Here is a 26782-nt window from a genome sequence, read left to right as displayed (position 1 = left end):
AATCTAGTTTCTTTTTGTTATGGGAGGTCTGGAGATCTGGGTTTGGGTTAGTTTTTTTTAATTAAAATGGAAAAGTTATAATATTGAATTATAAAGGGATTTTTCATTTTTTAAATAAAAATAATGATAATTTTATAAATAAATTTATTGATTTTTTTTACGCATTAGAGTGAGGATATTATGTGTTAATGTGTGCATAAAATTAAAATTCAAGATATAAATAATAATTTTTTAAATTACAGTGGATAAGTGAAAAATTGCCTTCACTGTAAGATACTAAGAATGATTTTTCTCTAAATGGGCCACGTTGCATGGATGTTTATTAGATAGGTGTTCACACTTCACACCACAACACAGGCCAGCTTTTTTTTTATCAACGTAAAACAGATGTCAAAGCGGTGTAAATGTTTTTAAAAAATAAAAATAAATAAAAAAATATAAGATTCTAGTCATTAATTCTATTGAATTTAATAAACTTCATTAATTTAATAATATAATTCAAAAAAAAATAGACAACAACTAAAATAAAAAAACAAATCAATAATAATTCAATACAAAAGATAAAGACTTGTCAATACTATATAAATATATCTTTACAGCATTTTTAAAAAGTCTTTGATGATTTTACTTGTTAATAAAGTAAAAATTAATTAAATGAGAACATAATAATAGCATAGAAAAAAAATATAAATTTTAATTCCTAACAAATAAAATATCGAATGAAAAAATTAAAAAGAAATCAAATTTAAAAAAAACAAAAAAGAAATTGACTCAAGTCTTTCCAAGCCAACACGCTAAATACATAACTTGGTCTTGAGATTGGGATAACCTCACGGAATGTAAATTGAATAAAATTACAAAACTCAATTATCAGATCAACCTAATATTGAAGGGCAAAGTTGGAAAAAAAAAAGCAACGCAAAAAAAACTCAAGTCAACCCTAGTGAACTTGTCGAATCTATGACTCAGGACATGAAATCGGGGTAATTCTATAGAAAATAAAGTTAAAAGAACAACGAGTGTTTAATCTCTAATCATTATAATATTGAAGAATGAATTGTTTTTAAAAAAAAACGACCTAAAATGACCATAGCCAACTTCATCTAATCTTTCAAATTCGTGATATGGGTCATGAGACCGAATTACATCATAAAAGGAAAATCCAAGAAAATAGCGGGGAAGAAAAACACGTCACCAAAGCTCAACCATCGCTTTTCCAGAAGCACGCATCGCGCCATTGTCTCCTCTGACAATTGGCAGTGGAGTGCATCACTCGAAAAACACGAGCAGCGCCAATCATTTTTTATTTTAATTGTATTATATATATATATATATATATATATATATATATATATATATATATATATTAAAAGACTCAATTACTCCTAACCTCACATGAAAATTACCAAAAAATAACTATGATAAAATAATAAAAATACCCCTATACACAAAGCCATTAAAGTTTAATTCTAAGAGACATTTAAATCATTGTACTGTACAAAATAAATTGAAAAGTAAAAAAATTCCCTTGACTCAAGTGAAATGTTTTTCCACTGTGCAACAAAAACTTGAGAGGGTTAAATTCACGTCGTTCAATTCAATAATGACTATTGTATCCCATAAAAAAAATCATGTTGCCTATCATGTACATTAGTTGTTTTTTTTTTTTTTTTTTGGTAGAGGCAAAATAACAATTTCACTGCGAATCAGTGGTAAAATGTAAGTGCCATGAAACAATGTTCTTTTTTTAAAGATACTGACTTTATACAATAAAATCAATCATTTACAATTGGTTAAGAGATTAAAATACCTCAAGTGTGGTCACTATTTATGCAAAGAGAGTAAGTGTAAAGGTTCAAGAAATTGACTTTGATTGGCGTTATAGTTGTGTATTTGCAACACCAAGATTAAATCCATCTTGATTCAGGAAAAATAATGTTAGGACTAGAATATTCACAAAAAAGTTACTCAAAATGACAAGCTTTGAACCCATTTGAATCATCTACCAAAACTGTTCTAGCTCAACAATTCTCAATTAAAACATGCGTAGCCCTTTCTGCTCGTGACAAATTCGACTTCATATGGTTAGGAGCTTGCCTTCCTCCTCCTTAGTAGTGTCAAAATACTATCCTGGTCTTTTGCTGCTAAAGAGGGCTAAAAATGATACCAAGGCAAAGTCTCAACTCTCAAGGATAGTTTCAATGTCAAAGAAGTGCTATACCCGGCTTACCATCTGACTAGATTTGACAATGAAGGGAACTTCGCTGGAGAGAACAGAATCAATTGATAGATCAATATAATCCAACGCCTCGTTCCAACAGAGTTGTATACTTTACTCCAGCAGCAGATAACTCGGCAAACCCAACAGATTAAGATTAAGGCATGTGGACACTGGATGCGCATGACAGGGATTTTATTGAACTCAAATCTAAAATCTCAGAAACTTGAATATAAAGATGATTCAAATCGCAAGCAACTTCAAGGGACTCTTGGACAATCAAAGCAAGAAGTGAAGAAAAGCTTGTAAAAGCATGTGTTTCAGCAACAAACATTAAACTGGTAACTATCATGTTCAAAAAACATTTACGCCTGATGAGCTACTTCTGCATGTCATTTATTAATTGATGTCTTAAAAATGTGCTAATTCTGAATTTCATACATCAATAAAAAGGTGTTTCACCAAAACAATAGGAAGCAATTTGATTAAAGTCATAGGCAACTAGAAGACTCAAAACTCCCTGACCATGAGATTGATGACCAGAAAACACTAAAAAACACCCCCATAGAATTGTGGGTCCATGGAAACATGGAGTGAAGGTCTCTACAAATGAAATTCAAATCAGACCCTGTTAAATTAGAGAACCGTTTTGACTCAGTGAGACTTGACATGTTCCTGAACAACATTATAGCCTTCACTTGTCTCACCATAATCCTGCAACCCAGCAAGGGAAAAAAGGTTAACCCTAAAGATGACAATCCAGTACAAACATGCAATACCTTAAAGGACTCATACCTTCACAACAACGCAGGAGCAACCAACAACCTTCCTGGCCTTGCCCTCAGAATCAATCTTGCATAACTGCACCAGTAAATAAAGGTTATGGTTTTGTGACAAAAAATCATTTAATGGAAATACATATGCAAGTTTTCACAGGAAAAAAATGGTAACATGATCTGCAATAAGCCAATATCTATTAATTCAATACGAAACAACAAGCTGTTTTACTCTTTTGACCTAGCTAACAATAACTCCATCACTGGCAAGAAAAACATGATGTGCTACAGAAAATAGATGAGGAAAAAAAGGCCCTATACCATAGTTTTACATCTAAGCTATATGTAGACTAAAAACATTAATGATTCATATAAAAAAGCTAATAAAAAAGAACTTACTCCAGCCCACTCGCCAAGGGTCTTCGCACTGGGAACCATCAATAAGCCTACACCATGATCAGCACAGAGTGCTTTAACGAGTTTGACATAGTCTGGCTGGTTGCAGTCCTCTGCCAATACACAGAGCTGGGCGGCATGCTTCTCAATCACTTTAGCACCTTCATGGAGGCCCCGGGCAAGTCCACCATGAGCTAGAGACTTTTTCAGAACAAGCTGTAATGCTGTCATCAAGTCCATGGCCTCAAGAGGCTGAGCAGGAGTCTCAGCAGGAGCGGGAGTCTCTTCACTGCAAAGATGAGGAGATTCAAATACAATAAATAATGATGGCACAAACCATCATTTCCAGTTCAAGAATCAAACAACAAAAACCCCACATCAGATAAATACGATAGATACTTTCTGTTTTTTTATTTTGGGGAAGGAAGAGGATACAAAATGCACCACCCTTAAGTGGGCCATAAGTAACAATCTATAATACATTTTGATTGGTGCATCAAAATTCGCATCAAAGGCCTTTCTATCAAAATACGATAGTTACCACATTGTCCTTTCTATCACTAGTTTTTTTCTTGAATAAAAATGTCAGAGGCCTCTGGCAAAAGCCTAACATTCAAAGACTTGGAATCATTGAATGGAAGCTCAAAAATTCCAAGAAATCAAGATGCACTTGCAAGATGATGGGTTGAAACGTGCCTAAACTCTAGGCATAAAAACCATTCGCAATTCTTAAGCGAAATAAATCAATTCACCATGTCAACAATCACCACAAGTAACAGCAAAAAGAAGAAGAAGAAGAAGCACCTAGCATATCAAATGTGCAACTTCATTATAACCAATAAGAAAAACCCAAAATCATAAACTACAAACTAACCTCTAACAGCATGGGTTAAACACACAATAATAGCTAGTAAACAGGAAATCACAAACAAGCATGGGTTGAAATTATAATTTATTAAAACAGATACATACCCTGACATTTTTGGGATTTGTTGATAATGTTAGAATCTCCTTACTGCAAAACCACAAGAAAGCCAAAACAGAAAATCAGTACTCAAACAATACTGATCAACTACAAACAGGACAGAACAAGTTCAAGATTTGATGACATTAACTAACTGAAACTGAAGATGGCTTGATGCAAGAGAAAGAGGACAAAGACCTTTGCAAGTGAAGGTAGGCCTCCTGCTGCTTGTGTGCCTGCGGAGCAAATTGGAGGGTCGTAAAGGAAGACGATAATAAAAGTAGGGCAAAAACTTTAAAAAAAGCCCTAAATTTCTAAGCGACCTTCTTGTCCTTCAATTCCTTATCCTAGGCCCTGAGGTCCAATATCCAGCCAGGCCTCGATAAAATTGAATCGAAGCAGAGCTCGGTCCAACGGAAATATTTAATTCCTTTTCTTTTCTTTAACGAATAAGAAATCTTATTTTATTAGTTATTATTTTTAAATGCAATTTTCTATTAATTAAATACATGGATTTTATTAAATTATTTATTTATTTATTTATGATCATGTTGAAAATAATAAGTGGCATTTTTTGATCCCCCACCTAAACAGCAATGGGCTTATCATCATATTCATGTTATGTAATTTGATGTTGGTTCCTTCACCGTTCGAACAAGGTAGCATGCTGGGCTAAACCTGTTGTCTTTTCAATAGACATTGGAACATGCCTGTTTCTAAAAGCTGGTACCATCTAGCATACAGGCATATCTCCAGAGCAGAGCAGAGCAAAGCAATTCAATGTTCTCTATCAACTTGGCATGTGAATTGTAGCAAATATCCAACTCTGCGGCCGAGAGAAATCCACTCTCTTCATTCGTTAGGGTTTATCACAAGACTCCATTAGTAGTTGCTAACTAGCTGATGCTAAAAGAGTCTGAAAACATTGAAGGGGAAAAGATAGAAGAATCAGACGGCAGATACTGATAATAGCTTATTAGGAAATCCTGGCATACCCAGAAGCTGACCAAAAAGAAAAAGACCTGCACAACCGAGAAATTCCTGCAATTAACATTATCTTACACCTTACAACATTATGATTCCGGAGCTAATTAATGCACTATCACATTCATAAAGCATCATAGTTGACCCATGTCATCTTCGAAAGGAAAAATGCCATTACCTGAAAATTGCCACTGCAAACTGCAATGCAATTGTATGCTTGTTGCATCTCGAAAACCATGAGAAATGGGTACATGAGCAGAGCAAAAGGGAACGGGGATACAACTAACCACTTAACGATACAAGTTACTAACGGAACCATTTAATCATAGTTGACCACTCATGCAAGCCATCAAGAAGTTAAAAGTCCAGTTCTCTTACATTTTGACCACTCATGGAGGCCATCAAGCAAGTCTAGTTCTTTTACATTTTGACTTTGGGCCAGCATCATCTTTAGAATCTGCTTGGATAATGAACCTCTACTGAACTCAAAAGGTAAAAAGATTTCAAGGCCACAAAGTCAATTTTCTGCTAAATCTGATTATTGCAGTAAAGATCATGGAACTGAGACCTTAGTCCTGCATCACTTTCAGAGTAAAGAAGGCAAGCTCTTTTTTTTTTTTTCCAAAAAATCCAACTGGGTAAAAATAAACCAGAATAACAAAGTAAGTTGGAAGAAGACAAAAAGTGCCTATGCTGAAAAGATGAAACATGTCAGACGATTGAGAAGATGGAAGAAAATACTAACTCCACATTGATAAAGCATCAACTTCAATGGATCGGATAAGACACAAAAATATGTAGTAGTAGAGCTATACCTGACCAAGTAACATAGCTGACGCATTGAGCAGTTGAGTGGAGAGATGAATTCAGCAAAGTAATTTTGACAGGTAACTTGAGAAAAACCTTAACCGGGGATAGTGCAAATGCTAAAGAAAATGATGAGCAAAGTAATTTTTATACAATAAAAGAAACCCAAACAATCAACAGACAGAGTTGCCATCAGTATACACATTACTGAGGCTAACGCAATGAGAGAGAAACCAAAACCAAGGAGGAGGAGGTGGTGGAGGAGATTTTACTCGTACTGGTATAAGGAGATGTCACATCATTTATTATCTGACATCATCTGTGAACCAGTATTGTGTTTACGTAAAACTAAAAGCAGTAATTGACACTTGAAACTAAGTACTCTATGATGCAGGATACTACTGTAAATGATTATAAATCTATAACTAAGAACCAAGGAGGAGCACGAATAAGAAACAATTCATATATTAAGGAAGCAGAGAGATACATAAAGTTCATAGAGAAACAATCCAACAATCACTAAGAAAATGAACAGGAAAAATAATCTTGTCCCTGGAGCAGAATTCAGTTGTCTGGAAGCTGCACTAGCTGGCTATGGATAAAGACAAACTACGTATCAGAATTGCGAAGTGAACTATCAATGTTGTATCTTCATTTAACAAAATGATTTATGTCACCATGAAGCTAAGCACATTATTGACTCTTATTCAGAAAGTGAAGCAAGTAGACAGAAAGCATGTTCATATATCAATAACTTGTTGAACAAGAGCGTACATAAAATTCTGGTGTCAGACACCACATAGAGTTGAAAAAAGCATCTTTCTAAGCTTTTTTCTTTCTTTTTTTTTTTTTTTGGGGGGGGGGGGCGGGGGGATTTTCTATTTTTCATAATCAATGAGTAATTTGTCCATTCTCGACACCTAAACCATACAACACACCGGCATATTTTTCCAATGAGCAGCTAAAGAAATTTTCTTTCAATTTCCTGAATGTACAAGCTGTAAGCAAACTATCCGAACCTGCTTGATGGCATATCCCAATTCTCTCCACTTCTAACAACTCTGCAAGCTTGTTCAACCCTCCATGAAGGCTATTGCAAAACTTCATCAAATGCTTGATATCATAAAGAGTTGGAAAGTACATGTTGATCAAATTAAAGAACCCGGCTTGTGTATCTGGTAAATTCTGGCATGTCAACAGCTTAAGCAAGTACCCAAAATCATAACCACTATGAAAAGTCACCCAGTACACACTATCATTCAACACAATCCCAGACGACATCAAGAGCTCACCAAATCTCACAGCATCAATACCATTTTCATTGTTCTTATTTAAGTCAATCCCACTCTGACGCAAAAGCTCAATCGAGTCATTTGCAAAAACATCCTCATTCACATTGAACTCGCGGAAATTAAACTGCCAAATGCAATACTTATCAGTGCCACAAGTTGGTAAATTCCCTTGATCATCTGAAAAGGTAAGACCCAGTTGAATCAACTTCAACACGTCCACATTATCCTTCAAAGTTTGGTAATGATAGTCATTACTATTCTTAAAATTACCCACCGGACGCAGCACAATGCCCGGAAACTCAGTGTCCATGGCAATATAAGGGAAATCATCAACAATTTCACGGATAAGCGCGAATTCTTCTTCGAGATTGTCATTCCACACCTCACGAATGTGAATGGAATCACCTTTCGGCAACAGCGACATCACAAAAACCAGAACAAAATCAAACCCACAACAAAATTTCTTAACCCCAAATGTTTAATGAAACTAAACATTCAAAATCAGCACCGAACCCTAACAAAATCTATCAGTCACCCAATTCAAAAAACCAAATCTGCAACCAAATTTCAGAAGGAAAAAAAAACCCATGTCAGCTCTGAACCTTAGAGCTCAGGAGCAGCAAAATAATCTAAAATAAACAAAGCAAACACGGAGATCTGACAAAGAAATGAATAGCAGATCTAAAGCAATCAATGATCAATAAAAAACGCAGAAATTCTAGAGAGAGAGGGAGGGAGTGGGATCTGACCTGAAATTAGAGAGATTTGAAGGATCTGATAAGAGATCTAAAGCAATCAATGATCAATAAAAAACGCAGAAATTCTAGAGAGAGAGGGAGGGAGTGGGATCTGACCTGAAATTAGAGAGATTTGAAGGATCTGATAAGAGATCTAAAGCTGCAAATTCTAGAGAGAGAGACAGTCATTTGGAGAGAGAAACTAGAGAATAAAAAAGGGTGTGTGTATGGCTGTTATTATAAAGAATAGGAAGAAGAAGCGGATACGGAAAGAGATATTTTTTCAATTTTTTATTTATTTATATGGTAAAAAATGATACCATTAATTTGTCTTTTGATTTTGTGTTTCTTCTTCTTGTTTTTTTTTTTAGAAAACAAAAGTTTCTGATAATTTGATTCCTTTTCTTTTCTCTTCTTTGATTTTAGAGAGTTTCGAGGGAAAAGAATCCTTATTTTCCCTGCTCACCTCCTCAGCAGCATTTATGTTCTTTGACCCATAGTATTTATTAAATAAATGAATAAAAAAAAGTAAAGATAACGAATTTATTTGAGATTGTGAAGAAGATCATTTTTAAAATATTTTTTATTTAAAAATATATTAAAATAATATTTTTTTTATTTTTAATATTAGCGCGTAAAAAATATTAATTTGAAGCTAAAAAAATTCAGAAATTTTTAAAAGTACAATTGAACCGCAATATTAAACAATATCTACATATAAAGATCTAGTGAAGGAGTAACTTTTATTTTATTTTTTAGATTGCAACAAGGAATAGCTCAATAACATAATATTAAATTATAAAATTAAACAATATATATATATATATATATATATTAAGAAAAAAGTATAAAATAAGAACGAAAATACAGTCAAATCAGACTAATTTTCGAAACCCGTAACTCGAGACATAAGATCGAATTACCCATGGAAAGCAAGTTTGAAAAAATCACAAAATAAAATTTTTAATCATCCAAAATTAAAAAATAAAACAAATAGCAATAAAAAAAATAAGAATCAAATCTGATATAAAAATTAAATGAAATTAAACTACAAGGGATGAAATTAAAAAAATAGAATAAATCAATAAAATTATTAAAAAATAGCAATAAAAATCCAAATATGATTGATGAAGAAAACGGAGGAGGATGGAATTAAAAAAAATTAAATTTTATAAATTATTTCAAATAAAATAAAGAGTATTTAAAAAACATGGACCAAATCTAAAGAAAAAACAAATTAAAAAATTACTTTGAAATATTGAAAGCTTTAACATGAAAATCGAAGAGAAATGAGAAAAAAAAATGAAAAAGTCATTGGTGTCAACTAGAGGTCTATTGACCACACATGTTGTCCAGTAATAGAGGACCGTTGAGAAGATTTCAACGCTGCTTTGTAAGCAAGCATTTGTCCACTAGAAAATACAATATGTGTCCCTCAAAATGCACGGGCACTATCCACACACTAACTAATGAGCTGCAAGTGTCAACTACTTATTTTTTAATAATATTTATTTTAATTAAATTATCAAATCACCTCTTAAATTTTTTTATAATAAAAAAAAACATAATAAAAAAAAAGCCTTTAAAAAAAAGAAGTAAGTTTTGATATTAAAATTAATTTAATCATTTTACTATTTTTTTTTAATTGAAAAAAACTTTAAACACAAGGTTAACCTTTTTGCTTTAAAACATAATTAAGTCATTTTTTATTTTACCATACTAAAAATATAAAAAGACCATGAAAAAACCAATTTGCCCACAATCTAATGAATTTTGTAATGCAGCAATACACGTATGCCTCAAGTATTTTTTTTTTTTTTAATAACTGGCCAATGATATCTTCATGTATGCTAGCGTGTGATAATTGCTTTCATAGAAATGCATGTGTTGAGAAATCATCAAAATTAATGTTTTTCGAGGCCTTTTTTTTTAATGGTTTTCCCATTAGTTTATAATAGCATATAAAATGACTTGAGTTGCGTCTAATTAGTGTAAGAAAAATAAAATACAAAGACATTTTAAAAGACATTCCAACATATCCCCATTATCGCCCCCTACTTTTTATTTCCACTCTCTATTTATAATAAAAATTAGTTTTTAAAATATTTTTTATTTAAAAATATATCAAAATAATATATTTTTTATTTTTTAAAATTTATTTTTATTATCAACACTAACAAAAAAAAAAAAATCAATTTTTTTTAAACTCCAAAGTCAAACACCCCCACAACGCCTTACAGAAAGCGCATACTTCATTAACCAACTAATATTAAAAGTCAAGACATTACTTAACCTCGTCCCATGGAAAATAATGACTAGTGGTAACAGAAAATTTATAACCTTGGAGAAATCCCGCTGCACTCAGCAGGAAAAATTTCTTCCATAAAAATTAAGTTCACAATTGTTGGAGAATTGAGTCTGACGCCAACAGTTTCGTAGTACCACACATCTAGATTGAGCATATCTTGGTGGCAGCATAAACCTGCTCCAACAACTTATGGTCCACAATTTTCATGTCACCTGACACCTGCTCCAACCTCTTAAGTTTCTGCACACCTCCAGCTCTTTAAACTACACTTCCCACCTTCTCCGAGAGTTCCCTGGCATTCAATGTCAAGATTAAACCGTGGTGCAACAAACTTCTACAAGGAGTTTGGTGTCTAGGAAACTTGAATGCAATGTGCAGATGCTTCAGATTCGTGCTTCATTTTATAAGTACAACACCCCATAGTACATGATAACAATGGAGGTATTTATGAACCTAGTGCATCTTGGGTTGAAAAGGAAAACATGGATTGATGTATTAGAGGCATCAACTAAACCATTATAAACGTTTTTGAGCTTAATACGGTGCCAACCATGGTTTTTTTTAACTCTTGCTCTCATAGAATCGATAATTTATACAGAACGATGGATAAGTTCTCAATGACTTTAAAAGTAAGAATTACGTATTGATTAACTATCAGATTTGACTCGAGCAATGAATTATATATATATATATAAATAAAATAATCAAGAAAGCTGGTTGAGCTAACCTTCATGTTGCTTTCTTGCGCTTGAGAGTGTTTATATTCTTCACAATATAGGCAATGACCTCTTTCAATGTGGCTTTCCTTCCTTCTTTGAAGTTCCAGAGCTCTGAAACCACATATCTCCCACTAGGATTATACTCTTCCAACTCATTCAAAGCTGTAACAACTGCTGTGTATATCTCATCCCCCCACTCTTTCTTGAGGTTTCGTAGCTCCTCATCTTCTTCATTTAGTATTTGCTGAATCATGCATCATACCATACGATTAAACTTTCAACCTTCCAGTTATTCACCAAGAGAGGAGGAAGGAAAAAAAAATACCTTTGCATTCCCATCAACATCAATAACTTTAAATGGATGCCACGCTGGGTTCTTCAATTTCTCCTGCCACAAGCTGCATTGAGTGGAAGCATGCAACAATGGGTCCTCAGGAAATCTTTCCTTGCATGCATTATGGAAGGGCTTCTCGTCAATTTCTCCCATTCTTTTTAGTCCAATAAGAGTTCGAGCACCCAGCATATCTCCCAGACCCTAAAAAACAGGGGAGGGGGGAAGAAACTGCCTTCCATTATTTCATATTAGAATTATCCAATAAATACACGATTATTCGTATGTAATTCACTTTCATTCATCGACAGTACAGGTAGAGAATATTCATGGAAAGTTAGACCTAAAAAACTACTTGGTCCCCGTGCCCAAAATTAGGCAGAATACAATTATGTCACAAATTGTATTTTCCATTTTATCAGCCAAGAGAAATAAAAATCTGAATTCTCTCACATTTCTGGTTACATTTCCTTTACCCTCCAAGTAGGCTTGATGCCAATCGATTGTCATATCATTCTCTATTAGTAACTGAACCCCATGTGCCAAGACAAGAAACTGAGTTCAAGGACATTGTTTTCTATAATTCCTAAACTCTAGGGAAAAAAATTACATTGATTCAGTTAACTGTGTGAAACTTGAAACAATGATAAAAAGAGAAAGGAAAGTTATACCACTATTAAATTTTTTCGTGCTTGTTGAAGTTCATCATTGCTTTGGCGTTCTTTAATTATGAGAGTTTGATTCAGAGATTCCATATCAGTAAAATCATCCTCTTTCTGGCTCAACTCATCCTTCATCTCCTCCACCTTCTTTTGAACTGCTGCATCATCTTGATCTCCAAGGTGCTTCATCACCAGTAATTTCCCTTTTATCTCTTGAATCTCCATTTCCAACTTCTGTTTGGCATCCAACTGTTTTTCCAACTGAAGTATCTTCTTTAAGGCCTCTTCTTTCTCTCTCTGAAAATTTGGACATCTCCATAAATTAAAAGCAACAGAAACCATAAGATAAAAAGAAGTGCAAAATAAAATGCACCTAGCACTAAGAAGCACACCTTTTGCTCTTCAACCAGTCTTAAAACATTCTCATCAGCCTTTCTCTGCTCCATGGATGCCAACTGGAGAGAACTATTCCTCGTATCATTCTAGGAGGACCATAAAAAAGTCAGTGCTGAGCACAATATATAACTGGACATAAAAAATGTATCAGCATTTCAATCTTTCATGCCAGTGTTTTTATCTATTTGATCTATATAAGCCAGTCATTAAAATGCCTTTTATTCTTGTAAGCTGAAAGCTTGTTAGGACTATACCAGTTTATTGCCCTTGTGGAAAACAACCGTAAATTAAAATAACATGACATATTCATCGATCAAAAAGCAAACAATCAATTGGTAATAAAACTCTTCATAAAATAAAATAAAATAAATAAAAAGGAAAAGAGAAGAGAAGAGAAGGAAAAAAGAAAACGTCATCACTAAGATAAGTTGATGTGGAGAGACTAACCATTCCTGCTTCAGAATTGGTTTGAATCTTTATGTTACCTTTTTCTTCTCGTCATCAAGTTTTTGCCTCTCACGCTCAGTTACTGTTTCACGTTTGTTCAATTCTTTGCTCCAGAAATCAAGCTTTTTTTTCTTAGACTCCAATTCATCATTCAATTTTTCCTGCTCTGCCAATACTCTATGAACATTTTCACGTGCGTGTCGCTGCATCTTCCTTGTTTCTGATAAACAATTAAAAACCATATGATCCAAGTACTATCCAAGTCAGGGATAAAAATTTGGACTCCACACCTGAATGAATGGGATAAAACTTTTGACATGTTGATAAAATAAAACAAAAGCATCCAGTTCTTCAAACTTCTTTCTGGTTTGGGTGAATGTCATGTTCAAAAAAGAAACAATTACTGTGGATATTCAACTCTTATGGATAAATACAGGAGAATTGCATGTCTAACTACAGCAAGACAAGACAAACAGATATTCCCAAAGCAATTTGGAACAAAGAGTGTGCAATGGAGATAAGAATCTGCACACAAGCATGGTGATGTACTAGAAACATAGGCACCCATTAACTCGCATTTATGCAAATTATGCAAGTGTACTGTTCCAATACCAATGAGATGCTCACAAAAAGAAAGGAACATACCTTCAACAAAAGCATAGTGTAGTTTGTCTTTCTCTTCAAGCATCCTTCTTAAAGACATGTTCTTCTCATTGAAGTTGTAGTGCAGCTTATCCAGATTTTTATTTGCCTCGTCAATTTTATCAGCTAGGTGTGCCACAACAGTATTTCTGCTTTCATTAGATTCCTGAACAATGGCAGGAATAGTATTCAATCTTCCTTCCCTGCGAAGGTACTCCCCTATTGGCCCATCAGAATCGTGATCATCAGCACGAGCACGCCAGCCATAAATGCTTGATCCAGGTTGTGTTTTCCTCGTTTTCCAGTCCTTTTTACCATGATTTGCATTATCAAATAATTGTTCAAATCTTGTTGCGTTCATAAAGCCATCCCAATCACGGTTGAACCTCACTATGGCCTGGGTGGAATGGTCTTCTTCATTCAAAAAGGTACAAAACTCTAAGGGTTTATATTCAGCAAATTTCTTCATCCAATACTCATTGTCCCTCTGCTCAGTCAAATTCACAAGAATTCCCATCCATGGCCATACAAAGAGCTCCTGTTGCTCTGGAGGTGGCTTGATGGGCTGTGGCACAACCTGGCGTGGAGTTTGCTCTGCTTCGTTAGCCAGTTCAATCTCCAAATATCTAGCCAAGGCAAGGTGGTTTGCCTTCTGTTTTCCACTTCTGCTGGCAGAACCCTTAGATACTCCGGTTGCATGTTGAAGCAGATCCTTGTACTTATAGTCCTGCTTCTTTTTACCAGCACAGAAAGGGCATCTTAGGAACCCATTCACCTTCACTCTAAGGTTCCCCGACCTCAAATCTTCTAGCGGTTTGTCCTTATAGTCCTCAATCTCTGATTCACTTATATCTGACTCTTCTTCAGAACTATGATCCATCTGACCAGTATACTAGAATTTCAAGGTTATGAGCATTAATACAGTGAACTAACAGTAATCCTTCAAAGTTACTAAACTATAGCTAATGCAGAATTGTTATTCAACATATGATTAGTGATAATAATAGCACACTAAAACTAAGTTCCAAACTCACCATTAAAACACACCAACAACACATGCAAGAAAAAAAAACACTCATTAGAACCTTTAAATCGACATGTGATGTTTTCAAACAAGTCCTGCTCAAATTTCTCAAACATGTACAAAACCCCTTAATCACAGCAACCAATAATCCAACTATTCTTACCAAACAAAGCCCATTTTCTCCCTAATAAGCGGCTGTAACCCACATACATTCAATGCACACAATTTTAAATTTCAAAATTCCCTCTACATCAGCAAAGCCCTAAATCAAACAAACAAACACCTAACATTTCTACCAAAAAAAGCTGAATTCCTACATAAACATTATCAACACTCAGCTTCTCCAACAAATCTCTACAGATAATGCAGGAGGAACACCAATTCTAGTACTAAACACGTAATAAAAACCATCAAACATGCCGATTATTATCTTCATCAAGTTACCAACAAAAACCCACTACAATAAATATCGTATCTAAGCTTACATTCAGTGCACATGCAAAGAAACCATAAATTGAGGCTATATTTAGCAAAAATTAAAAACCAAACACAAAACAGTCTAATAAATTCGAAATCTGCTTTATTTTAGTAAAGCCCTAAATCAAACCCAACATTATTGCCAAACAATGCTGAAGATAAAAAAAATTAAAAAGCAGCAACAACAACCCACGTTTCATTATTCAGAGTCTTCAATAGACCTTTCCAGATAACGCGAGAACATCGAATTTAGCGCAAGATACAATATAAAAAACCCTTAATCATGCCGATCATTAGCTTAATCTAGCTAACATAAAAACCCATTTAATAAATTGCGTATCTAAGCTTACATTCACCACGCATGCAAAAAGAAACCATAAATTTAAGCCACGATTAGCAAAGATAAAAAAAAAAAAAAAAAACAGAAAATAGTCTGACAAGTTTGAAAATAATTACCTCCGATTTCCTGGGAGAGAGTTAGTTTATCTGGTTTTCGGGGTTTTTCTTGTGCTTTGAACTTGGAGGAGTGAGAACGGGTTGAAGGTCGGTGCCTCAAGAGATTTATTGATGCTTTGATTTGGTTGTTTGTCAGTCACAGTCAAGGATACTACTGTGAACTGTCCTTTTGGTTTTCTCACTTCCTTGTTTGCTGTAGTGAAGCGTATATATTTATTTTATTTTTGGTACACCCAGCCTTCTAGAAAACAACTGGAAAAAAAACCCCTGGAATTAAGGGTTGTGCTCTTGATTGTCAAACTAGACTCGAGGATTGATCCTAAAAAATAACCTGAATTTCTAGGTTATTAAGTTAAATAATGAGTTACCATGCTAATTTTAGTCAATTATTTTTATTAAAAAAATTTATTTTATTTTATTAAAAAAATTGAATTGATCTAATGGAGTTTAAACCAAATTTAATTACATTAATCAATTTAAATTAATTTAAATTTACAAGATTAATATCTTTTTCAATTCTATTTGAAATTCAATGTTACAAATTTTTTTAAGTCAACCATTCAATCGAGTCAAATTTAACAGTTGTGATTGAGATAGCTAATTTTGGTGAATTTTTTTTTTTAATTTTTTTGTAGTTTCCTTTGGACATGTTTCCTTTTCAGCTCACATACTTTTTGCTTGTGTTTTCTTTTATCGATGGCTTACTGCCCGAGCTATGCTGTGGAGAATTCGTTAATTGTGTCATTAAATTTATCGGTAAACACATGATTTATTTTGAAAAATAAAAACTTAATTTACTATTTAAAAATAATAATAATAATAATAATAATATATTAAATTGACCTGAATTTCATAATTTAATCTGTCAAACCTGTGATCTGAGTACTTTACTCCACCAAGTTTAATAATTTTTTACTTGCAAATTATTTTTTATTTAATTGTATAATAATAAAAATAGACGCTCGTAAAATTAAGTATCGACATAATATTAAAAGATTTGTTCGAGAACACAATAATCTCTTAAAAAAACCGAAACAAATTATAAAACTCAATTCTCAATCAATCAAGTTAACCTATTAAATCCATGATTCAGGTCATGAGCTTAACTTAGTTTAGTAACCTTTTTTTTTCAAAACTATTTTTTATTTAATTATATGACAATAAAAATAGATATTTATAAAATTAAACACTAACTAAATACCAAGACATTTGTGCTGAGACTATGATAAACTTACAAAACGCAAACCAAAATAGATTATGAACTCCATTGAAGAATCAACTAAGCATTGAATAATGAAATTAGCAAAAAAAAAAGAAGAGTAAGAAGAAGTTAGGCTGGTTATGTGGGCTTGCTAGCCCAGGCTAGCATGCCTTGGTTAATTTTTTTTTTTAAGGGGTGGATAATGTGTCGTTTGTCTATCTAGAATTTGGCCATCACAATAGTGGTAAAAAAATCAAGCAACTATTTTTTTTCCTTTAATACATTTCCTAACTTATTTTTACCCAAAAACATCCTTAATATAAAACAAAAAAACAAAACACACAAGTTATGGGTTTGAAAAGTTAACGCAGCTTAACATTATTTTATTTTTTAGTTTCATCGTCCAATAGTTTTTTTAAATGAGCTTTGTGGTTTTTTTTTTATTGAGTTATCTTAATCTTTTAACTCTAGACATTAATTTAACAAGTTAATCTGGGTTCACTCGACTCTTATTACTCTGGTTATAGGCTTTCCATACTAAAACAAGTTGACTCGAGCTAGTTTTTTTCCCTTTCTAACTCAATCTTATCTTTTCATATTTAATTTACTAAGAACTGAGCTATATTATTTTTGTTATTTTAAAAGAAAAAAGGTTTTTTTCTCTAAGATATCGTAATTATTTTTTTTTATCCACCTGAACATCATTTTTATAAAAAAATAAATTATTTGGCCTGTTTTCCGGTTATCAATTTTTTTTTCTTATGATTTGATTCTTTTATGCTAGATTAATTTGGAATTTGGCTTTGTTATTTGTGTTGGTTGTAATGGTATTGTCTACTCGTTGTGTTGGGGAACAAACCCAAACCTTGAAGCATTCTCGATTTAGCAAAATTGAATACAAATCTACTAATATAAAACCACTAAAGTTACGGGGAATGAAATTGAATAATTGATGAATATCCAAACTCTTTTTCTGGGACTAAGTTCAAAGGGCAGCCGGCAGGGGAAAGATGAAGCCTCTTTTTTTCTTTTACATCCCTTGATTTATTTATTTATTTCAATTTGACCCTTCTATTTTTTTAGGATTGGACTTAATTGTATTTTTTTCAATTGGCTATACATGGGATTACATGATGTCGAGGGAGAATTCTGATACTTAGTTGATTCTCAATTTTAAAAAATAAAACTAAAATTGGCTGGTACAATGATCAAGTGTTAAAAAATCAAAATTGAAATTGAAACAAGCAAGAGGATTTTGATAAACGGGCAGGGTAAATATGAATGAATTGAATTGGGATTTCTTCTTTCTCTTAGGATCTCTCCCCAAGATTAAAAAAAATAAAGTAATTAAAATGAGCTCATGAATACTATAAAATTTCTAGCTAACCTACCGTGACTTTAAAAGAATTTTTTTTATTATTAATATGGGTATCTGGATCAGCTTTTGTGTACATCGACTAATTTTATAGGTCCTGAAGTTAACGACCACGTAAACTTTCAATGGCCCTAAGATTTGTAAAACTCGAATCGGTAGCCTCTAGAAAGCAAATTTAGAACCTAACTAGTTGAGTTACACCTTTTAGAATTAATATAATCTTATTTTTGATGTCTCAAGTTGATGTATTTGGAATCCAACATATTTCTTCTAACTTATGAGCCATTGACAACTCTATTTTCAGTTTAATCCTATCAAATAACATGCATCATCTAATTATAACTTGTATATATCTGGTAAATTTATCTTTTATTTAAAGCAAAATATAAACGGCTTGGATAATAGGGCACTCGCCCCCATAAATTTCTCTTTGACACATGCATATCCCTTGCATGGATGTTACTCTGAGCTGCGATACTGTTTCATCTGTCCAGATTGTTTCTGCAGGCCCGGAGACATGGACTCTTCTTGTATTTGAGAATGAAAATCAGTCCAATGTCTGTTTTGATCTTGAATTTTGCCTGCTGAATCTCTTTTCTTTCATGAAATTTCTGTCCTTCTGTTGAAGAAACTGTGTTCATTTTCTCCATGAAATTTTTATTACAAAGAAAAAGAAAAGAAAAGGAAGAAAAACACCAGGAACTTTCGTCAATGACTCGACAAAAATGCCCTACCTGATCCACTAAGATTACATATGTGCACGAGTCTTTTGTCTTATATCCACCTGCAAATCTCCACTAACCTCTATAATCATGGAAGAACAACTACTTTCATAATTAATGATCTCCTTCGACAAAATTAATTAAGCTAATCATTCATCTCATACATCAATGATGTTACCCCTTTGTGATCAACTCAACAGATAAATCTTGTATGATTTTGGTCCATTACTGGGGACCAGAACAATTTTTATCAGCTGGTGTAGTAAATTTAGTGTTCTTCAAATTCTGCAGAGAATTAAAGGGAATAAACAGGACATAGCCACATTGGGAAAGATTCTGAACTTTCTCCATCACTGAAATTAAATTTTTAAAGGAATTTTTTATCATCTCCTTTCCTCTGCTGTATAGAAAGGTGTTGGATCTCTAAAACGAAGCAAGAATTTCCACAATCTTCCTGCATAACTGTACTGGATAGAGGGCTGGCTCCATGCATACTCACACACTCATACATGATGATGATAAATAATTTACTTTAAAACATGGGCCATGTTCATATGTTGTGGGAGATGAACAGGATTTTAAGATCACCAAGAAGCCGAAGTCCCATTTGCTGGACCTATCTATATTTGGTTGGTATGACAATCATATTGTAAGGAAAAGGTGACCCGGAAGTTTATGGCTTGATATAAACCCTGCATAACTTTTAATTAAAGAAATCTAATTCATTTTTTTTAATCAATTGCTTCTTTTTAATCAATTAATTAAAGAAATCTAATTTATTCAGAGCCTAGCTTGAGCATGATTCATAATTAAATTATACAGAATATTGATATGATAAAACTCAATTAACTATCTAGACTAAACCTAGTTCAAACTTGTCAGAGTTAGCATGAGTGAAAAACAGAAAGAAACAAGATGTTTTAATAAAAATAGATTTGACTCGGATTGATAGGCGACTCACGGGTTAATGCAATGACTAAAATTCTTTTCCAAGTCAATCCCGAAAATGAGTATGGAAATTATTGGTAATTATGTGCATGTGCCTCATTGCCACCACTAGGAAATCTTGTCTCACCGGGCTCATGACTTTATGCCCTGTATTCCACCACCGGAGCTAGGGGTTTATATGTAGCTAGCTCTGTAGCGGCCCACTCTCGTCTGATCCTTCAATACAAAGATCAATTAACTTGGAAGAGAAGAGGACACGACATCTTGTGCAGAACAACGACATTGCACAGATAAGTTGACTTGATGATTTATTTGTGGTGCACATACCACACGCACATGTGTAGTCTAGGACAAAATGATACACAAATCTGACCTTACGTTTGACCCCACAAGTGCTTTTGTTCACAAGGACATATGGAGGACTCTTTTTACACCATTTCTGGTCGATGAAGCTATGCACGCAGAGAAATTTTAGCACCAACCGAGTCTATTGATCTACAAAAGCTTTAATTAAACGCAAGAGTAAATGGGATTCGAGAATGAAAATTAAACGTTGAAAATAACAGGGACTAAAGTTTAGAAACACGCACCTCTTTAAACATTGCAGTATTCACTGAAATTTTTTTTATCACAAATACTAAACTTAAATCATATTTCAAGAATTTAACCGACGAGAATATGTTGGTAACGTTGTTTTTTTGACCAAAAATCGTCATGAAAACATATATTCCTAACGTCAACTTGTCGAAAACACTATTCTCATCGATATGGCGACGGGAAAACATATATTCCCGAGGAATTCCGATGAAAGTTCATCGTTAAATCAATTAGTCATGATAAAAATCCGTCAATAAAAACAGCTTTTTTCTACCTGATGTCGGAAAAACACTATGTTTCCGACGAAAAAACATCGGGTAAAGCAATACTGGAGTTCAGCCACTGGAAATGAAAAAGGAAATTTAAGATCAATGCCTTCAGTAACCCATCCTGTGTACACCCTTGGAGATGAAACCTTGTCAGTCATCTGTCACCTTAGAATAAAGGTTGACATAGACAGTATTATATAATAATACATGCATGCATGCATGTATATGGATATGGAGCTGTGATTATCAAATTGATGACCGAAGGAAAAGGGCAAATAGAAAGTTTCATATGAAAAAAGATTCAAAAAGAGAGGAAGCCATACGTTCTCACATAAAAAAGCGAATTTATTCCACCCTATTTATATTCTTAATTACTTCTTCTTATGGTTTTCTTTACATCGTTCCTCCTATGATCTTGAAATGTTCCACTTTATCAAAAACAGTAGTGCGAACATTATTCCAGGTACAGGTACTTGTCTTCATTAGTACCCAAGCCATACCATGCATGAAATCACCATTTATCCTTGCCTAGCTTTTGTAAAACCACACCCCTACCGTAGGTTTACAGCATCCTTATCATAATTGTCGGAGACTGATCCCTCTTTCAGTGTTAGTCACTAGCATGATACTGTGTGCGGAACCATTGCTGTATATAGTGAGCCTCAATGCATTGCAGAAGCTGTAGTATACGCCTTTCATCTGCTTCATTCAGACTGAAAAAACCTATTATTTTTTCAGTCTGAATGAAGCAGATGAAAGGCGTATACTACAGCTTCTGCAATGCATTGATGCACACTATATACAATTACTTTATCAAAAGAACCAAAGTTGACTACTGTTATCATGAAGAACAAATTCGGCCTAGCATAGTTCCTTTTAAAGCAGATAATATATATCAAGGATAAAACAAATATTTTTATATTTTGTTATTTCTTATTCATCATCAACTAATTAAATAAAATGCACAAACAGTTACTCTGTTTTGAATATCATTATCAAAAGCAGTTTTGTCTCTGTTTTTTTTTTCTTTCTCGCCCTTAATGTTCAGATTGTCTCTATTTTTTTTTTTCTTTCTCGCCCTTAATGTTCAGATTGTCTCTATTTTTTTTTCCTGGAATAGTAATCAAATACTACCCTAACGTATAATATAATTAAGATTTCCCTTTTATGTTATGAAAAGTATGAATGAGAAGAAATAAAAACTGACAGTGAAATTATTTCTTGAGAGCTTAATAACTGCTGGTGTAAAAGATTGCATATCTTGGTTTAAACACAGAAAGAAGTGGAGCAGCTTTGATAATTCGATTACAATCTTTTACTTTTAGCTACCATTATTAATTTGCAGTGTTATTTTTTTTTTGTATATAATTAGAATGTAGACACACACATGTGCACAAGAAATAATTATTTGCTGCTATTATTGATATATCAGTGATTAAGTGGAAATTTTAATTGTTTCTTGATTGTCATTATCAAAGATTCCAGAGGTATCACTTGATTCTCTTCTTAATTAATTAATTGGTAGGATTAATATATTTTATTCTTAGCCACCAACTTTCATTCATAGCCAACCAATTAAGCAATATTTTGCCAAGTTTTTACTCACCACTGCAAAAATAGGAAGTGTGCTGCTTGAATTTATGCATCAAAGAGATTTACTGATGCATGAAAAATTTAGAATGAGGGAAACATGTTGACTCATTATCAAAAATTTATGCTTAAAAAAAAAGCTAGATGCTACAGAGAAACACTTGTGTTCTTCAATATCCTAGTTGGTAGATTCAAAGATATTGGACTCATCTATCTCTACGATGTTGACGAATGCTAACATGGTTGGTTTAATCTATACGACCCGATCTCGAGCAAATTCAAGGCAGGCACAGAGTCTAATGAGAAGGTGACACGGTGGTGTAGTCTACTATATAATTGAGTGAATGCATTGAGTATAAAAAACCCCAAGTGGGAAAGACAGGAAATCAATGATTCATGTCTCATGTTAAAAGCCTCTTTTTCAAAGTTTTTTTTCTAATACAGGACTTCTTGCAATATTTCCCACCGTCCACTTCCAAAGGCTACCAGCCTCCCATCTCCAGCAGTTCCAACCACTACTTCTCTCATTCTCTCCATCTCTAGGGATTCTCTAAGTCAACTTCTTAATGTCCTCTCTTTTTGTACTATAAATATCAGTCATCTCACTTCCTTCAAAACATAAAGACAAGCAAGTGCAAACTCAGAGCATTAAGCTTCTCTAATTAAATAGTTTGCACTTGCTATATACTATATTCATTTAGCCTTTGACTGTTTTTGGTAATCTAGCTAGAGTCATGGACAATGCAGAGGTTCCATCAGTTCCTTCAACCCCAGCAACACCAGGTACTCCTGGTGCTCCTCTCTTTGGTGGGTTTAAGGGGGAGAGAGGTGTTCATGGTAGAAAATCCCTATTGAGAAGTTGCAAGTGTTTCAGTGTGGAAGAATGGGCGATGGAAGAAGGAAGATTGCCTCCTGTCTCTTGCTCACTGCCCCCTCCTCCTGTCTCACTAGCAAGAAAGGTATGCATGTTGTGTGCAGACAACTTTCTATGACATAACAATAACCAAAACGAACTAACGTTTTCCATTTTGTGTTTTTTGTTCATGTAATAACTTATATTAATTCCAAAACCGCAGGTGGGAGCTGAATTCATTGGCACTCTTATACTGATCTTTGCTGGGACAGCCACGGCCATTGTTAACCAAAAAACACAAGGCTCGGAAACTCTCGTTGGCCTTGCTGCCTCTTCCGGACTAGCTGTAATGATCGTTATATTAGCAACAGGCCACATCTCTGGAGCTCATCTCAACCCATCTATCACCATTGCCTTTGCTGCCCTGAAACACTTTCCATGGAAACATGTACAAGAAAATACACAGTACTATTCAATTAATGTTGTGTGTTCTTATTTTAGCAGTTTTTGGCCGTTAATATCACTCTCCTTTGAACAGGTGCCCGTGTACATTGGGGCACAAGTATTGGCATCATTATGTGCTGCATTTGCATTGAAGGGGATATTTCACCCTGTAATGGGAGGGGGGGTCACAGTTCCTTCTGGGGGATACGGTCAAGCTTTTGCTTTAGAGTTTATCACCAGCTTTATTCTCATGTTCGTTGTCACTGCTGTAGCCACCGACACAAGAGCTGTAAGTACTTTCCTTTCCTTGCTTCAAACCTTCTCAACTGAGCATTAAGAATGCCTTTTGGTTCTTAATAAATGGCAAAAGCTGGATTGAAACTTGATTTCTAATACCCTTGTTTAAATTGTTTATGTATAAAAGAAAGCATTACATTTACATATCCCTTCTCCTTTTCAACTCTTCTTTTCCCCCAATTTTTCCAAAAGGGAAGAGAAAACGACATGAGTCAATCAAGATGGTTGGCACCCTTTAATAAAATCAATAGCCCTAGAATGGATCACGAGTAATTTCACATTTACAACCCATAAAAAATAATTCAACTAGTCAGATTTTAAATTTATTTTTTAATAATTATGAGTTCGAATCTTTTTCAAATCCTTCTAAAATCGCTAAAAACTTACATGGTTATTAATTTTAGGATTCATGAGATTAATCGAGATATACATAAATTAGTCCGGACACCACGTTAATATATATATATATATATATATATATATATATGCAGTGGCCAAATTTATTACTCTCTCCCTTCTGCCAGGTTTTAGGTAATCACATGCACACAATACATTGAAATAGATGCATAAATTAAGCTGTCAAGCTTGGCAATTGTAACAAAAATTTGTGGCCATGCACAGGTGGGTGAGCTGGCGGGAATCGCGGTAGGGGCTACTGTCATGCTCAACATATTCATTGCTGGGTATATCTCTACTAAACTCTTCAATTATTCTTCAAACTGATAAAATTTTAGATTTATTTTTTAATGATAATGAATTCGAGTCTTTTTAGAATTACTAGATAATTATATAATTATTAATTTCAGAGCTTATAAAATTAATCGAGGTATACATAAGCTGCCCGATCAATCATGTTAATAAAAAAAAAATTATTCTTGCACTATTGATCTGATTAAGGAGAGTCCAAAAATCACAGTGAGCAAAATGCTGGTCAAAACATAGTAAAGAACATGAATATTTAAGCACTATTGCTAGCAACAACTTGAAGACTTGTGAAAAGGGGCGAATCCAAGAAAAGCTACTGAGTCAAAACCTATTTCAGTTCTTGTATAGCTTAACCCTTCCATATAAGTTGATGTGAGAGACACGACAACAGCATATTTTTTGTGGTTCAGAACCTACAAAGATTGTTCCCATTCGTCAATCGAAAATGATCTATGATTAAGGCCATTCTTTTCCATGTTTACAATGGTTTGTGTCAAATCAAATATTAAAAATAAAAAGATAGCAAAGAGAGAGAGAGATTCTTTGTTTTCCTGTGCATAAAGTAGTCTGTAGTGAATAGAGCATTTTATTACAGAGATTAAAACATCTAAACATCATTAGCATATTGGAGTGTCTTCATTTTCATGTGCAGGGAAACAACAGGGGCATCAATGAACCCAGTCAGAACATTAGGGCCAGCCATTGCTGTAAATAACTATAAAGCCATATGGATTTACCTCACTGCCCCGATCCTCGGAGCGCTGTGTGGAGCAGGAACTTACTCTGCTGTCAAGCTGCCAGAAGAAGATGGTGATTCTAATGAGAAAACATCAGCAGCAAGGAGCTTTAGGAGGTGATAATTGAACACCATAAACAAACCAACACAGATAATCCCAGAATGCTGTTAGATGAAAGTGCAGATGAGGAAAACAAGATGAAGCTACTGCACGTTGCATTCTGGCGGGCTTATACACAAAATTAAGATAAAATGTGAATAGGTTGGCTTTTACTAATGTATATGAAGAAATTTCTTGCGGTGCTAGCTATCTCAGCTGGAAGTGGATGATGTTATCTCAAAATACCTGAGACTAAATTGTGTGCGAACTTGAACTGGAGAGGTGAAGGGAGAGGGAGGGTCATCCAGTCATTCCCGTTATTTAACCTAGACAGAAAAGGAGCTGTCCCTTGCCTACAAGTATGATAACAAATTCTGTAACAAAATGGTCGAAGAAACATGACATTCCATTTCCTCTCCTTCCTGATCTTATATATTTCTCCCCTCCTTAGGCCTCTAAATAATGTCTTCCAACAGAAAAATGGTGCTTTCTAGAACTACTCCTTTTCCTCTCCTCCCTACCAAGACCACCTTCTGCCTCCTCAACTTCTAATGAGATAGTTTCTTGGAAGAAAATATTGGTTTTCAAACATCATATCCCAAGCGACATTTTATACCCCATTCTCGACATTTTTTAGAGCTTTTCTTATATACCACAGAGCTGATGTGCCCACCAACAGCTCCAACCTTTCAAAAGATCCTCAAAACCTTCTAACCTGGGCACTGGGCAACATGAATAATCTTGAACTGCAAAGGGAGCGAGACTCTCAGAGAGACCTCTCATCTCCAACAGAGAAGGATGGAGATCCTAGATTGGGCTAGATAGTAAATCTTAAGGTCACCTTTGGGAAATTCTCTCCTTACTCCATCAACATGAAGAAACGACCAATCCTTGAAAAAACAGGGTTCACCATAAAACTGGACCAAATAAAGATCCTCGCATCCAAGGAAGATTCATCAATTGATTCATAATCAAGAGTCACAGCACGCTGATTTCCAGCGGGTCTATATACGTTGTCCGACATTTCCCTGATTCTGTCGAACAGATAAAGCATCATATGCTATGATCAACAACCAATGCGTAATGGAGAGCATTCCTCTGCCTAATAGCAATCAATTCATCCCACAAAAGAGTCCCTGGAGTCTCCTATCCCTGACCATAAACACTTGTGAGCTCTCATAAAATGATTATGTAGTTCTTTAAAACAATACAACATACAAAATTGGCTACCAAACTGATCCAACATCTCTAAACTTCATCAAAATTGTGATAATAGACATTTAATGTTATTAGCAATAGAAGTTTTATT

General features: G+C 34.1%; 4 protein-coding genes across 6 annotated transcripts; 1 reads left to right on the top strand and 3 right to left on the bottom strand.

Moving 5' to 3' along the window:
• Positions 1–2571: 2571 nt before the first annotated feature.
• LOC7493221 (40S ribosomal protein S12) lies at positions 2572–8385 on the bottom strand. The gene is made up of 7 exons (XM_052451325.1): positions 8292–8385; positions 4941–5270; positions 4553–4590; positions 4363–4405; positions 3394–3679; positions 3014–3079; positions 2572–2932 (listed from the first exon to the last, which is right to left on the bottom strand). Exons 4-7 carry the CDS (start codon positions 4368–4370, stop codon positions 2873–2875), a joined length of 420 nt encoding a protein of 139 aa, XP_052307285.1. The 5' UTR covers positions 4371–4405; positions 4553–4590; positions 4941–5270; positions 8292–8385; the 3' UTR covers positions 2572–2872.
• Positions 6870–7861, bottom strand: LOC7493220 (probable CCR4-associated factor 1 homolog 6). Its single transcript, XM_024597297.2, has one exon. The coding sequence runs from the start codon at positions 7859–7861 to the stop codon at positions 7037–7039; it is 825 nt and encodes a 274-aa protein (XP_024453065.1). The 3' UTR covers positions 6870–7036.
• Positions 8386–10408: 2023 nt separating the features above from the next.
• LOC7478299 (factor of DNA methylation 1) lies at positions 10409–15839 on the bottom strand. 2 transcript variants are annotated; one of them, XM_002303805.4, is made up of 8 exons: positions 15637–15839; positions 13683–14559; positions 13076–13257; positions 12587–12676; positions 12204–12491; positions 11527–11736; positions 11210–11445; positions 10409–10774 (listed from the first exon to the last, which is right to left on the bottom strand). In XM_002303805.4, the coding sequence occupies exons 2-7, from the start codon at positions 14557–14559 to the stop codon at positions 11212–11214; spliced, it is 1881 nt and encodes a 626-aa protein (XP_002303841.1). In that variant the 5' UTR covers positions 15637–15839; the 3' UTR covers positions 10409–10774; positions 11210–11211. The 2 variants fall into 2 exon arrangements, with proteins under 2 accessions (XP_002303841.1, XP_024453590.1); XM_024597822.2 differs by having other exon boundaries at positions 13683–14571; positions 15637–15838.
• Positions 15840–22767: 6928 nt separating this feature from the next.
• Positions 22768–25891, top strand: LOC7493219 (aquaporin NIP6-1). 2 transcript variants are annotated; one of them, XM_024597207.2, is made up of 5 exons: positions 22768–23297; positions 23415–23639; positions 23730–23924; positions 24554–24615; positions 25259–25891. In XM_024597207.2, exons 1-5 carry the CDS (start codon positions 23073–23075, stop codon positions 25350–25352), a joined length of 801 nt encoding a protein of 266 aa, XP_024452975.1. In that variant the 5' UTR covers positions 22768–23072; the 3' UTR covers positions 25353–25891. The 2 variants fall into 2 exon arrangements, with proteins under 2 accessions (XP_024452975.1, XP_002304723.1); XM_002304687.3 differs by having other exon boundaries at positions 22797–23297; positions 25290–25891.
• Positions 25892–26782: the final 891 nt, after the last annotated feature.

Source organism: Populus trichocarpa, chromosome 3, assembly GCF_000002775.5.
Source record: "Populus trichocarpa isolate Nisqually-1 chromosome 3, P.trichocarpa_v4.1, whole genome shotgun sequence".
NCBI lineage: Eukaryota > Viridiplantae > Streptophyta > Magnoliopsida > Malpighiales > Salicaceae > Populus > Populus trichocarpa.
This window is presented reverse-complemented; position numbering and strand designations above follow the sequence as displayed.

Bases quoted from the DNA above. Each gene is read 5' to 3' on its own strand.
- LOC7493221 (XM_052451325.1), bottom strand. The intron at 3,080-3,393 runs GTAAGTTCTTTT...TTACTGGTGCAG, and splicing joins CCCTTGGCGAGTGGGCTGGA to TTATGCAAGATTGATTCTGA. The intron at 2,933-3,013 runs GTATGAGTCCTT...GCTGGGTTGCAG, and splicing joins GCTCCTGCGTTGTTGTGAAG to GATTATGGTGAGACAAGTGA.
- LOC7493220 (XM_024597297.2), bottom strand. From the start codon at position 7,861: ATGTCGCTGTTGCCGAAAGGTGATTCCATTCACATTCGTGAGGTGTGG.
- LOC7478299 (XM_002303805.4), bottom strand. From the start codon at position 14,559: ATGGATCATAGTTCTGAAGAAGAGTCAGATATAAGTGAATCAGAGATT. The intron at 13,258-13,682 runs GTATGTTCCTTT...ATTGTTTATCAG, and splicing joins ACACTATGCTTTTGTTGAAG to AAACAAGGAAGATGCAGCGA. The intron at 11,446-11,526 runs GTATTTTTTTTT...TGCATGATTCAG, and splicing joins ATGTTGATGGGAATGCAAAG to CAAATACTAAATGAAGAAGA.
- LOC7493219 (XM_002304687.3), top strand. From the start codon at position 23,073: ATGGACAATGCAGAGGTTCCATCAGTTCCTTCAACCCCAGCAACACCA. The intron at 23,640-23,729 runs GTACAAGAAAAT...TCCTTTGAACAG, and splicing joins AACACTTTCCATGGAAACAT to GTGCCCGTGTACATTGGGGC. The intron at 23,925-24,553 runs GTAAGTACTTTC...GGCCATGCACAG, and splicing joins TAGCCACCGACACAAGAGCT to GTGGGTGAGCTGGCGGGAAT.